The 15,460-nt window shown below is 42.2% G+C and overlaps 1 protein-coding gene across 1 annotated transcript in view; it reads right to left on the bottom strand.

Annotated features, from left to right (window-relative positions):
* The window catches only part of LOC308113851 (inactive dipeptidyl peptidase 10), a gene marked incomplete at its 5' end in the record, with an annotated part of 32,958 nt that overhangs the window by 15,500 nt on the left and 1,998 nt on the right, over positions 1-15,460 (bottom strand). The window contains 6 exons of the mRNA XM_080470372.1: positions 84-165; positions 787-839; positions 6,653-6,724; positions 7,807-7,901; positions 8,053-8,148; positions 9,823-9,937. Coding sequence (XP_080326498.1) covers positions 84-165; positions 787-839; positions 6,653-6,724; positions 7,807-7,901; positions 8,053-8,148; positions 9,823-9,937 — 513 coding nt within the window. The remainder of the gene's footprint in view (positions 1-83; positions 166-786; positions 840-6,652; positions 6,725-7,806; positions 7,902-8,052; positions 8,149-9,822; positions 9,938-15,460) is intronic.

Below are 15,460 nucleotides of genomic sequence, written 5' to 3'. Positions count from 1 at the left end.
AATAGATTCCATTTCCAAAGTCCAATAAATCTATGGAAGTGTATGTTTCAGAACAGAAGACTTTGCTTGGATGCCTCACTTACCAGTTGGTTCCCCTGAGGCCCCCAGGAAGCGTACTGTAGCACTGCCTTGTCACTGTCCGGGGGGTTAAGCTCCTGCAGATCCCTGGAACACACACACGAAAAAACCCCGACTTAAGCATTCATTAGGGACAGCCATCATGTTTGAAGCCCTCTGATGTCCGTCCATGCCCTGCGCTTCAGAGAGCTACTGCACTGTGAGGACAAAAAGAGCAAGATGCAGAGAAGGAAATGAAACAGAGGATGGAGCTGGTTCATGCAAGAATGCAACATTTTCTTTATTTTATCCGTATTTTTAGCAACACACTTTTCATCCTTGGGATGGGCAAACACTTCGCTCCTCTCCAAGGCATACTCAGGCAATGAGCAACACTGCAGGGTTTGTTTTTTTTCTTTTTTTCCCCCTAAAAATCCCTTTTCAGAATCACTAATTTCACGTTCCAGGGATAATCCACAGCCACCACAGAGCTTTTCCACTGATAATGCTGAACATGGATCTCAGGCAGTGACGTACAGTACAAACCTTCCACATGGAGCCTGCAAGAGACACTGACGAATGAATGCATGTCCAACAGAAACATGAACGTTCTGGGTCGATGAGACACACTTTTGGGGGAGGAAGTTTCTCAATCTGCAGGTCTGCTTGCATCTGTTAACGCTCATGCCCAGTGCAGCCCCATGCATTAGCATTCACGAGTCCACCTACCCATTAGCCACATTGTAGATAGCATAGGAGGCTGTGAAGGACTGAGAGAACACCTGAAAGAGGTAGAGGATAACATGCACACAGCTGTGCTGCACAGAGATGAAAACACACACGCACACACACATATTTCAGTGCTCCCGCATGCTCCTACACACGCGTGTGTAAAGTTAAATAAAAATGAAACAAATGTTATGGGGGGGGGGGGGGGGGGGACTGCCGAGGTCAATAAGCAACGAGAAGGCATGTTTGCATTCTGCGATCGCTGCAAAGCACGGCATCAAGTGGCTTATTGCTTTAGTCAAAAGGCAGCAGCACAATACTATTATTCTACAAAATGAGGCAGCTAAATGGTAAGCAATCCCACAATTATTATTTACTGGACTGAGGTATTTTTTAATGCAATTCGTCAGAAGCCCAACAAAACAGTAAACGGCAAAGTGTCTCATACGGTTTGTGTGGTAATTGTCAGGCATTATTTCAAAAATGATTTGTTCGCGATTCAGCCAATCACATCTCACCACTATAGATTCCATTTATGCGAGTCATTAAAACCACTGGCGGTAATTTTGTCTACCTCACATCATTACTATGATCCTGAGTGAATAACAGAAAGTTGGACATTTGAGACTGAGTAAAAGAGACTAAAGACATTATATGCAACAGAAACGTACAGACATTCCCATTAAATGCCATCATTACAGTTAATATACTTCCCATTGAGCTTTATTGTATCTGGCAATTGTGTCGCAACCCCGACACAAGCATCAGCGGCTCGGAATAATTAAATTAACATGCCGAAGAAGACTAAGAGACCCAAATCAATGAGCGTGTGCACAAGTGGAACTGAACAGAAATTGATAAAAGCATTACCTGATGAATTCTAGGTAATATATTGATTTCTACCATTCTCTCTTTTGTTTTTTTGGGGGTTTTTTTTCAAGTAAAAGGATCAAAGTGGCGTATTTGCCCACTGGCCCCTGAAGGCCCCCCCTCAGCCACCTGGAAAACCAGTCCCAGAAGAAATTAAATGTCACGTCCTCTACAACAGCACACTTAGCAGTGAAATTGGATTTTTCCTCACTGGTGTTCGTTCGTCGTTAGAAAATGTATGGATGGCGTGACACAGAGGTAAAGCTGCAGGGATAAAACAGAGCAGATAAATTCTAAGGCTATCTAAATGACATCGGAATCTGATTGCAGTGTAAAGTCTCAGCACGAGGGGCAGAGAGGTGTACATTAGGCGAGCTGTTTAACAGCATCAAATATCAGCAAGAGCAGGAAGAAGGAGAGATGAATTTGTCAAACGCTGAGAAAAAAAAAAGGGAGCAAAGGAGAAAAATGACTACATACAGCAATCTGCATACAATAGAAGCCCAAATGAAGCTGCTGTGTGTACAACCTCAATCAGAGGAAACCTGGCGTGCTGCAAATACGACATTTGAGCATGAATCCTACAACACTATGTGACAAATGTTTTAAAATGTTATCCCATTTTCTAAAAATCTGTGTCAACATTACTCTTTATGAGAGTGAGTAAAGCCGTATGGCATGCTATTAAACCATGAAGCAATAAAAATGCACACTACACAAATAGTAGATGGGTTTACTATCAATTACTTAATAGTTATGAAGCAAACGTTTACAAGCAACTGGAGCATCTGGAATATGAGATCACACCTGGACAAATCTTAGTGGACTCTCCTCGATAAACAGATTCTGTCCATTTTATTCACTGCATTCAAACAACTTCCGTGATGTTTTTCAACTGCGCTTTTTGAATAGAGGCAAAGAAAATGTTGCATAGACATAACAAACTTGCTGTAGTTTGACTCCCTAAACAACTCAAATACCAGTAAAGACTTAATATTTAGATTAGATTGGACTTTGTTTATCCCACAATGAGGAAAATTAACTTGTTACAGCAGCAAAGACAGGTGAAAAAGAAGCATAAAATACAATGTACAAAAGATAAACACTGTACTATAAATCATTGTAACAATATACAATAGACCTATGACGACATTTTGCAAAATTCTAGTAGTAAGTATGTGTGCAAAAATATTTACATGAACACGTAAAGAGGTATTTCGCAGTATCGGTAATTATTTAACTGAAAATTAATTGAAAAACGTCGCACAAAATACAGTTTGGTGTGGAAAAACAATATCAGTGGATATATATGCGTTACGTGGAGGTTTTGCACGAAGAATTAACTTATAATGCACACTATAAAACAGTTTTTGTAAACATAATGAAATGCCAGTAAATTTGGTTTCTCCAGAACATCTTTTGGGTAAATGTATGTAAATGATAATATTATAATGTTGACAATGTGAGGTTGAGCTGTTTGTTGCATTATTGTTTAACATTCTAAGCCTCAGCAGCATATTGAAAACTCAGGTCACGATTTATTAAGATCTTGCATAAGAGATCAATTCCCTATTCATCTGTTCATGGTCACCACGGAGTGATTGAACAGAGCGCTGAGTCACAACAACCACATAATAAAACGTAATATAGTGTTAAATGTGCTGATGGAAGAAGTTATATAAACTATCGGATCAGTAGTGCGAAGATATCTGAATTTGGCAAATGAAAAGGAAAAAAAAACCACAATATGGAAGATGATGGGGCACAAATTAAAAGTTTGACGTACAATGGAGAAAGATATTTCATAATAAAGCAGATAAAAGTTGTGGCGAGCCAGCTGAGATAACACAATAACAACATTTCTGCTAAAGGCTGCGTCAACTCTCCAGTTTGTGCGTGTCAATCATAGACAGTACGAAGATTTTCCAGTGTTAAAGCTGATTTTTGACAACCAATGCACACAAGGTGGCCCAGGACCTCAAGTTAACAGCAACCGGTTTACAGCAGACGACTGTGACACTGCATGGCCCATATTCAAGGTTTCATTTATCAGTGGTGAAGACATAAAGTTTAAATATTTTTTTTAGGGCCAAAGTGTTAAGCACCACTGCCATCCACTCTCTGTTTAATCGGTTGTTTATGATTTGTTTGGGAACCCGATGCTTCAACTTGTAATTTCATTTTCATGAAACTGTTTGCAGATTCTTTATATTGAGGGGTGATCGTGTACGTGTGTGTGTGTGTGTGTGTGTGTGTGTGTGTGTGTGTGTGTGTGTGTGTGTGTGTGTGTGTGTGTGTGTGTGTGTGTGTGTTGAACAGAAATAGAGAGGGAGAGCATCTGTCTTGGAGAGGCAGAGTGAATTCTAATAGCTGCCAGTATCATATCATAAATCCCGTGGATCGCTGTGCTTGTCACTCCCTCTTTTATTTTTTACTACCCACCCCCTTCATACTGCCATAGTGTGTGTGTGTGTGTGTGTGTGTGTGTGTGTGTGTGTGTGTGTGTGTGTGTGTGTGTGTGTGTGTGTGTGTGTGTGTGTGTGTATGGGGGGGTACACAGATTAAACACTCCATAAGATAGTGTGGGATAATGAGACAAAGGATCTGTGTGAAGATTACAGCACCCCTCAGCTATACCCAAGATATTGGGACCTTTTGCACGGCGTTGAATTGACAGCGCAGAGATAAAGAGCATCCTCCCGTCTCAACATTGCTCCAGCCCCACAAGCATTTCCAAGCAGCCCCACAATGCGCCGCCTTTGATACAAACACCCGTCAGCGTTTGCTGCAGAGTGCAGACACAACTCCCCTGGCGTTTTTGTTTGTCCCCAAACTGCACCGTCTCACCAGCAACTCGCTCATTTGCATCCGCTCACCAGTCGAAAACGGTCACCTCTGCTGACCTATTTTATTAACGCTTGTTTAAAATGATGCCACTCATTTCTATGCTTCTCACTCTGCCCCCCCCCCCCCCCCCCCCCCCCCGTCGCTTTTATTTTCTCACGCAAACAGAAACTCACACAAATAAAATCTTGCTTAAGTCAAACAGGCTTTAAAGCGAAGCCATTTCCTGTAGGATATCTGCTTTCTCTTGTTCCTATGAGGCGGAATCCCTACCTCACTTCCATGTACACCGGCTTATCAAAATCCATTTATTTTCAACCACCAAGCACCCCCAAAAGCCTCCAGAGCTAATACAAAATCCAGGGAAACCTTTTAACTTTACACATGGCCAGCTCATCCATTTCTCTCCACTGCAGCTCTCCCCTCCCAGGATCTCTGACATTCTTTGATAATCATTCTGATTGATTTCAACTGGCCAGTGTATGTGAGGGCAAACGGTGCATATCCCATTTTTCAGCCCGCTCTGCCGTGAGTGTCTCTCCCCCCACTGGCTTTCTGTTTTTCTCTATCATTCTCTGCCACTCTCGGCAGAGTGCTGCTCCTCTTCTCAACAGCAAAGCCGGTGCCTGGCGCAAACTGCTTCAGTCAGCATAAATCCCCCCAGAGATAGACGGAGGGGGGAAAAAAAAAAAAAGTGAGTGAGAGTGAGGAAGACGAAGCAAGAAGGGAGATGGAGGCAGCAACAAAGAGGGGGAGAATGACGGAAAAAAACCCAACCCAACCATACCCCGCCGCACGAATATCCATTCCTAAATAAACAAATGATTCCAGGTGGCGTGCCTGCTGCCTCTGATTTCCTCGAGTGTGCACACACTCCGAGCATACAGATGAGACGAGACAATTCATGCTGATATCAAAGGAAGTATGCTAATGGCATGGCTTAAATCAACCAGAGCAACCTCCAGACCTGGTCGTAGATCTGAGCTCTCCCTCTACAGAGATATCTGAAAACTGATTGACTACATGCTAACTGCTCAATAATTCAGTTAGAATGGATGCGCCGGGTTTGTGACGAACGCTGTAACACAGCAACAGGCTCATTCGTTCCCCCCACACAGAGGAAATATGATACGCAGTGATTAGATGCAAAAAATAAAAAAAAGCAGGTCTCAGAACGAAACCCAGAGAGATGGAGGAGACTGAGAGAGCAAACAAATGAGAGCACATAAGAGACGCAAAATCTGTTTCCATATTCTTTTTTAAAATGTGCTGAGGACCTCCATTTCCTCCACATTGGCTTTTTTTTTTCTTTCTTTCTTTCTTTGCCGATCACTTGCACATTACACAACTTGGCTTCCCTTTGAGGAAACAAGTCAACTATTTATTAATGATTTGAGTGTTTGCAAGAGCGAGCTGGTTGGAGAAGCTGAGCTATCTGGTGATAAACTAAAAGTCGGGAGTCGATCTGCGATTCTCAGCCCCGAAGCTTATCTGAAAGCACCTGCGATCGGAATTCTTGTCAGATCCTCATTAAAATTCCCCGCTGGACGAGCGAGGGTGATTTCATTACCGCGGCTCCAACTTTACCTCTTCATCTCATTGATATCCCCTCCTTTTTTTCTTTTTTTTTTGTTGCACCTTTTCACTACCCACTTCACACTGATAACTCATTCTTTGCTTTCCTCAACGTCTTGCACTTTCTGCTATCAGCCAGTTTAAATATTCAACTCCTCATATGTTAACCCAGCCATTTGGCGGTTGGTGTTATAGAGCTGAAGACTGCTGCAGTAGCAGAAATGAGCTCACACACACGCGTGCACACACACACACACACACACGCACACACAAATCCCTCCTCCCCCTCCTCCTCCTCCTCCTCCTCCTCCTTCATGTTCTTGCTCCTTCCCGCTGTTGTTTCCTTGAGTCTCTGATCAGGATGTATGTCACCAATGTTTTGCAGCCACCAGTGGCCCGCCAGACATGTTGAGCTTTGTGAGACATAATGGCCTGTCTTTGATATTTCATGGATAATTTATGGCCCTAGATATTTTCTAGTGATTACAAAAAAAAAAAAGGCTTTATAGTTTGTTTGTTTTGGTTTTTTTTTTACTGAACAAATCTGAGGCCGACTTCACGTCGTGGGAAAACTTACCGGTCGAATGTCGTACGCCAACAGGACAAACCTCTTGTCTGCTGACACCTGGAATTTAGTGGCGGTCAGATCCTGCAGAGAAAATGCAACGTGAGACAACAATCTAGAGCGCTGTGTTCTGTCCGTCTGGGTGGCATGTGATCATGATGTTTTTACATTATACAGGCATACGTAGACAGTTCTTGACGCAACCTGAGCAGCTAGAGATTAACATTCATCCCTGCCGGTCAGCCAATTCCTAACAGGAATAATTTGACAAGTTATAACCCTAACCCAAGGCTCAATCCTGGGACGTTTTTTACATCTTTTATCCTCTCACTGATAAAAAATCACATTCTAGGATAGTTAAGTGTCTTTTTATTCATTTGTTCTTCCACTGTTTATCCACCTAATATAGTCTATAAAGCTGGTAATGTGGCTACTTTACATAGCTGTAACAATGGAATAGAATTGTTTCTCCATTCTAATGTTAATAATTAACAATTTTATGTATTTCCACAAAGTACAAAACTATGCATTTTGAGTCTAACATGATGCATTAAAAATTAAAATTTCTTTTGAATATTTAATGAAATGTGTGTACAGCTGTCACGTTTCTGTAACACTTGCAAAAAAACAGCAAGTGATTTTTAAATGAAGCTTCAATGTGAATTTTGATCTAAAAGCCTGAGACTATATTTAGCTAAAACTGCCTCCAGATTTCAAACCAGGGAACTCCCATGTGTTATTTTGTATGCGTACAAAATAAAATATATTTTTCAGTAATTGGAAAGAGCAGCAGAGATGATAAGACTGTATCACAACACCAAGGAGAGACTTCTCAACCTGACAACCCAACCCTGCTTTAAGCTCCTCGGCGATGACCCATATAAGTCTGTCAGTGTCGCGCAGAGGCGGTGTTCAAAATGATGCCCTTGCTTGGAAAATTCTCTTTGAAGGCACATGTTGAGGGCTCACACAGCAGCCAGAGTGGGGGGGAAATGAGCCGATACTGTCACTCTGCGAGATCTTTTTTTGTCTGAACTGGTGGGATGTGGAGCAGCTTCCCTGCCTGCCTACTTCCACGTTCGGTCCTTTAGTGTGCCGGCTGTCTGCGGATATGAGTCAATCAATACCGAGACTCATTCGTCATGCGTTGTGTTGCGGTTACTCACCAGGGAGCTATTGTCCAGCAGGGTACTTGTTAGGTTGTTGGTGAGGCTGAATGACAGGACGTGTCCCTCTCGGGTGCGCAGAGCGACTTCGTTCTCTGAGAGGGTGAAGTTACAGTTCAGTTCAGTTGATCAGACGGAGGATTTGAATCGCTCTGTTTCAGGTGACGTCAATATTGTGGAGTTAAACTGCCACGAGCACTCCATCTATCAGGAATAGGTTGTATGAATGAGAGCGTGAGCCCTTACCGTTCAGCCACGCCACACTGGGGTCATGAACTTTGAACTCTTCGCTTTCCAGGTCCTCCATGGTGAGATGGGAGCGGAGTAACAAGTGCGACTCATCTTTAAAGGCAGAGATACAAAGTTCAGCAGAAACTTTCAGACATGCAATATGCTGGGATTTTTATTCAGCTTGGCTTATATTTCTGCTTTGTCTTGGCATTAGATAATACTCTCCAGCATTTGCTGGGTTTGGAGAGTAATTGTCCTTGAAGAAACAAAAAATAAATAAAACAAAATTGCATTCTGGAAAATACAATTCTTCACTTTTGAAGACAAAAAACGAAGTGGGTGAAGTACACACATTCTTAATTCAATGAGTTCAAAAGTAGAAAAAAATAGCAAGAATAAAATTAAAGCTGGGCTCTTGGGTGGCTTTTTCACTGCGCTCAAAGCACTAACGGAGCAAGTCAAGGGCTTTCCATTCCTTCCTTACTCTCATGACTTTGTAACACCTCCAGTGTGAAACTTTTTATAATTCTGTCGTACTCATACTCCACCAAGAGAAAAATGCAGTGAGTCATTTGTGTTTTCTGTGGGTTTGCTGTAAATGTGAAAATAGCAAAGCCATTCGTGTCAGATGAAAAAGGAAAATATGTAAACCCAATCATGGCCAGTTTGTGCACGAGTTACACCAGCGCAGCTACGCATGATCTACCAGATCCTGCTGACGCCTGGCAGTGTCAATAATATCTGTAGCCTGCATTCTGCACACTGTTGATGGGGAGGGTTCATGAGCCTTGTATAAATAAAGCATGCAGAGCAGATAGGTGGTGAGGTGTAATGTCATAAATGGAACATGTCCTGCTGTTCTGAGTCCATTCCTGATGTGTCTGCTAGTTCTCAATGTCACAAACAGTATTTAATAGATAAGATAGGGGAGAAGATAAAACCTTAATGGCTCCATGTGAAGGAAATTTCCATTGTACATCAATTCACGAAGATGGGTATACTGTATATGGCAAACTAAACATTTCAGGATAGATACTAAAGATTAAAAGGACTATAAGACTAAAATGTTGCTTCCTCGTAACTGTCAGCTAAATTAAAAGCAGAAGGAAACGGCTAGCCGGGCTCATCAACAACAACAAAATCCACCATAAAGCACCGCTAAATCTCACTGATTACCACATTATTTCTCGTTTGTTTAATCAGTACTAAAAAACTAAATTGCCAAACTAAGAAGCCATTGTTTTAGTGGCTTTAACGATCTCAAAGAGACCGTTTGATGACTGGGAGCAGCCACTTCCTGGATTCATCTCTGGTTGCCTGGCAACTGATCAGAGCCAAGAACCGGTCCGTAGATGTGAACTTTATAATACGTTGAAATGTTTTTTTTTTCACTTTATATAAAAACATTGTATGAAATGTGAAGTAGTGAGCCTTATAGGGGCAGGTAAGAAGGTTTAGTTGAGTCGGTAATGGATCGGGTTTAACGATTATTCTGTGTCCCTGCTATTTATGCTAAGCTAAGCTAACTGGCAGCTGGTTGTCGCTTCACTTATACCCTGCAGACATGACAGGTAAATCAATATTTTCATCTAAACTTGCAACCAGAAAGCATTCCACTCTCATATGTGACATATCTCTCTCGGAATATGACAGAATATCTCCTGCAATGTCAAACTATTTCCTTTAGTTCCCCACATCACAGCACCTCTCTGCTTTGGTGCGTTTACTTCCCTCAGGCTTCTCATACCCTCTTTGTCCTTTCCCTCTCTTTTTCCACGTTCTTACCAGGCGTGAGGAGGATGACGGAGAGGATGACCAGAGACATAACACCCAGGATCACCACCATAGCAATCCCGATGCCCTTCCAGTTCCGCGGGGGACCATCTGTACTTCCCAGGTCCTGAAATTAGAGAGAATACAAACACAGCGATGAGTGTGAGTACAGCCGAGTAGGCGGAGGAGGACATTAGCGCTGCTTCATTTCCAGAGTCTCACTGAAATTTCCCCCCTGACAGACATATCTATACAGTCAGCCTCAAGGGACTGAGACCAGTCTTCAGCATCACTGAAACCTGGCTGAATTACACTAATTTTCCATATGAGAGCTGCATAAAAAATGTTGCATTAGAGGGATCTGCCTTTAATTGCAGCAACAATTTTGTGCCGCACCATAATTTTTCCTCCGCCATCGGCTCATTTCACCTGTTACATGACTGATGGGCCGTGTGGCTTAGCGCAGACAGGGAGGGGGGGGGGGGGGGGGGGGGGGTATAAGAGAGGAGTTAATGTGAAACATGTACCACAGTGTCCTTCACAGCCAAAGCAGTTATCCACAGAGTGGTTTCCAATGCATCAGGTTTAATCAAACAGCTCAGACTGAAGTTGATAACAAGGCAATATAAAGAAAAAGACGAAGAAGGGACTCAACAACCACAGAACACATAAAACCACATCCACCAGATGAGCAAACATTTCAAGCGGGGACTCAAGGCCCTGCGTAACCTCCGAGCGCAATCAAGAGGAACTGATGGGACGAGTCTGCATCGGCATCGGTCACAATTAAACACAATTGCGTGCCGTTTTCAGGCTGTGCTCCCCTCCCTCATACCGAGTGGCTGGCACTGCTGGAGCCACAGAGTGAGAGTATACCGCCACACAACAGCCATAAAACTCTGCCTTCATTATGGTCGCCCACCCCTTTGGCTTGTTCCCCCTAAACGTCACCGGTCCCCATCACTCTCCTCCGTGCTGTGAGGAGGAGGTCGGCACAAGAAGGGCACATAAGGTTCACTGGTCAACAGATTGCTGCTCCTCCATCCTCCCTGGGTGATGCCAGCTGTCCTCGACTCGGCGCTGTTAGCCGCACACACACACACACACACACACACACACACACACACACACACACACACACACACACACACACACACACACACACACACTTGCCTTCCCCTCTCAACTATCTCAAATAAACCCTCCCGAGCATAAAGTGCCGGAATCTGACAATGATCTTACATAAAAGTCGAAATGTCTTGCAAACAAATTTACAAAGAGAAACATTTTGAAACCTGTAAGAGCTGCAGATTAAAGATCACTGCAGCTAAACCAGCAACCTCAGACTCTCTTCTTCTTTTTTTTTTTTTTTTTACATAAGTGAGTGCCTTCTTTATTTGTTTGCTCTAATAGACATTTCTCTCACTTTCATGAGCATTTCAGATGTTTTCACCTTGTACTGTAAGTAAGCAGCTTTCATTTATCCTTGAGGTGAGAGAAAAATATACAAGTCTGCCAGCACAGAACTCTTGCCAGGGTCTCATCTTTAATAGATGTACTTGGCTGCAGTAGCATAGCATGTTCAAATTAAAACCACTATGTGTTGCACCTAAGGGGACAGGTTTTTAAGTGATGTTTGAACTTTCAGTGCAGGCTTGGTAGAGCTCGGTGATTGATGTCGAAGGCTGTATATCTGCTGGCCTTTGTAACACTCACTGAGTCGCGGTTTTATCTAATTCTCGTGCCTTCCCTGCACACGGCCTCTCAGTCTCACATTCTTCCCCATTAAACTGAGGGTGCAGGTGAACACATTCTACTTTCCAGGAGTCTCTCAGGGAGCCACCATAATGCTTCCGTCAGAAAAAAAACAAAACCCTACCGTGCGTGAATCCTTCAGGGGAACAATCTCAGCACTATATTATATCAAAGTATATTCTTCTGATTCAAATTGTTGTTTAGTACCTTCTGAAAATGTTTTTTTTAAAGATCTGAAGAAACGAATGAAAATTACACATGATAAGTGTTCAGTAACTCTTGATCTGTAATAAAAATGTGTAAGTATTTCACGTGAGATCATTTTCTCTTCTGTGTCAAATATCGGATAGCGAAGGCAGCACTCAAGGGTTTTGACTATTTATGCATCAAATTTTTTTGTTTAATAGAGTATTTATAATGCTTTTCCGCAATAAATCCAATATCAGGGGGGAAGCCTGTTAATTTCTCTTTTCCAATGGTACCACCTTTACATGAAAAATGCATTTGTGGGATGAGCAGCAGAGCGGAGTATGTGGGTCTAATGGTCGTAATCAGATTGCTCACAGATTGCTGTGGTGGGATTACAATATTCAACAAGCATTTGCTTTAAGATTCAGACAACTTTGTTAATCCTAAATAACTTAGTTCACTAGGTTATGCAGATAAGTCAATAAAAAAAAAGATAATATAAATACAAAACAATAAACCAGTAACATGAGGGTTCACTGCATGGACAGAATCACAAAGTGCACACAAAATATTTATTTTTACCACTTGGGAGGAAGATACTTCATCTTCAAAACACTGAAAATTGAGTAAATAAATTGCTGACAGAACGAATTAACAGAAAAATAAATAAAGGACTGAGGACATTTAGACAGTTTTAGAAAAAAAAGAATGAAAATATTCCTATAACTTTCTGGACCACCACTAGCCTTTATGTTTGGTGTGATTATAACAGTCACTCTGGCATGAAAACCAGACCCGGGTTGATCCCATAAGTGTTCAGAGGAGTTAAGTTCAGGACTGTTTACCAGGGAAATCCATCCTCTGCACTGCCAAATATTTGCTCTCTGGGAGCGAGCCTTGTTATCCTGGAGGATAAAGTTCTTTCCTTGACTGTGGAGATATGAATCGCCACCCGTTTCAAACGCTCATCTTGATGTCTCTGCATTGAGAGGTGACAGGCACGTTATTGTCCGTACCTTGAAATCCAGGAGCTCAAAACAAGAGTAAAAGAAAACGGCGAAGAAAAGATGTTTGGTAAAGGCAAACTACACACTGTAGTCTGAGACTCATCCCACAAACGCTTGTTCCTCACAAATGTCTCATCATTTCGAGAGGAAATGATCAGGCTTTATTGTTTCAGATATTTATTGTCATGAAAGATGATCACAGCAAAGAAGATCTTTCTAAGTCATTTAGAAATGTATATGAAACTTGGTGAAGTTTCTCTTTTGCATGAACAAGACGTAGCTCTGGATATAGAGTGCAACACACAATCAGCATCTTTAGTGACTAAAAATAGTTAATTCTTTCCAGAACTGCACTCTTTAATTTAAAGCATTTTGACAAAACATTGGGAAGAACAGTGCCATCTGTAATAAAAAACAAACGTCAATCAAAATGATGTTTGTATCTTGATCAAATCATACAACTTCAGGGTAATGAAAACTTTCCTTTTTCCTCTCTTTTAGCCTTCAGGCACAGAGCAGCTACAATTTCACTTGCTCTACGTCCACTCAATGAAAATCTGTCTTTTCAGTGTCAAACAGAACAATTATTGGCCTGAAATAGATGGAAGATAAATGGAAATGGTGCACCAGCGAGACTTCATATTATGAATTTCAAAATAATTTTGCTTGAGCTGTTAAGCATAAAGTGAAAATGGTTCATGGATAAGTGCCATGGGTGCTGCTCATGTGATATACACCAACAAATAAAACTTCTAAGTTTTTCTGGGGTTCCTATGGTGGAGGTTAAACTGAATTCATACACTTGATTCTGACAGTGTTTCCGAGTCCAACGCTTCTCTTTAATTATGTGAGCAAACCTGAAACCTGGAACATCCTCCTAATGGGATGCACAGCTCCTATCATTCCCATGAGCAAAGGCATTAGGCTACACTTCCAATTAAGGCTGCATCGCCGTTAAGACGGACGGGGAGAATCCCACATTTGGGCGAATAAGGAGTTTTGTCTTACTTTTCAAATGAGGCACAGACGCATGCAGCAGAATCCCCCCACCCAGGCGAACAGTGGTGAACCTGAGGGAACACTGATTGGTTTCTGGTCACAGTGCACGAGGCAATCTAATGCAGCACAAACTGCTGGCACAGGTGAATAGATGACAAGTCAATTCGTGTGATGGACCGGGTTTATCTCAGTAAGGATCCAGATGGACAAGCAGAGATATGTTAGTGCAGGTTTTTCTGCTGAGCCAGATCCAAAAAGGGAACATGGATGGAGTGTCAGTCAAACACCGCAGGGTGCAAGAATGCAGATCAAAGGTTTAATGTTTATGGATAACTCTCCCGAAGGATTTCCCCTGAGAGGACTTTTTGGCAAACGATGCGCAACTGAATTAGAAGCGAGCTCTTACATTCGCCGGGGCCAGCTGGGGGAATTTCGCTCAACCAAATGAGAGAATCGATAAGGTGTACAGTCATACAAGATCCAGAGGGAAACAATTAATAGTGGGAATACAGCCATAAAGGAGACTTTTTAAAAAGACACCCTCCGTTGAGCACAGCTCCCCACAAAGTTTGACACGTCCTTGTGGAATACCGAGAAATGTTTTGACCTTTCTACCATCATAGTTATCACAGTAGACCTGAACTGCACACAAATGGATCCTGACTTAACGGGCTCCTTTTATTCAAATCCATTCACACAAAAAAAACAACAAAAAAAAATCTTTTAACAATCCCAACGTTATTGATTGACTTTGCGCGTTAAAAAAGCAAGTCACGCCAAGCACAATTACTCAATCTGCACATAGTGCACTGAGCACAACTAGGTTGCGCAGAATACAGGCAGTGCTTAGAATTCATAAATTAGGCTCAGGAGACCTCCTTAACTCCATCTTCGGTGTCTTTGAGGCATCCGACAATAAATCACATGCAAGGGAATGAGGGAACCAATGCAGTGCTGTTCAGGGATCCTGGTTCAGGATTTGCATATACTTCTACACCCCCCCCCTTTAACATTGGCAGACATTGTTTATTACAAACATTACACTGGCAAAGACATCAATGAAATAACTGCCAGCATTAAAAGGGGAAGAACTGCTGGCAGAACACGCAGCCCTCAATATAACCTATAGGCTCCTGATTTTAATGATTCATTGTAATTGCTCACTAGGGATAGCTGGAGATTAGTAAGTAACCCACATAGGTATTATTTTGTCAATATTTCTCACCGCTTCATTAAAAATGAAGGTCATCATTAGAGCAGACGGGAACTTCCATGGTCACAATAAATGTTGTAATGAGACACTACAGCTCAATATTGATTCATAACCAGGCTATCTTTCACCGCATCCAGAGGAAATTCACAACTGCTGCTGACTGTCACACAATTTCTCTTTTTGTTTTCCTTATCTTAAAAAACAACAAAAAAAAACAACAACAACAACAAAACTCTAGGAGTTACAGACACCATATGGGACTAACTGGGCCAATTTCTTTGCCTTGCAGGCTGCTACCAGACAATGCAGCAGAGGCCACACCGAAATGAAAGACCAGCTGCTTTAGCCTCGACTGCTGTAGGGCTGCCCTATCTTCTTTTCATGCTCCCATCACAACCAAGAAAATTACTGTACAAAAAGGTCCTGTGTGAAGGGAGTTTTTTCACAGCATGCCCGGCCACTCAAAGTGGCCAAGATCCTGCCTCAG

This window comes from Lipophrys pholis, assembly GCF_963383615.2.
Source record: "Lipophrys pholis genome assembly, chromosome: 8".
Lineage (NCBI taxonomy): Eukaryota > Metazoa > Chordata > Actinopteri > Blenniiformes > Blenniidae > Lipophrys > Lipophrys pholis.
Note: the sequence above shows the minus strand (reverse complement) of the source record. Positions and strands in the feature narration are given on the sequence as shown.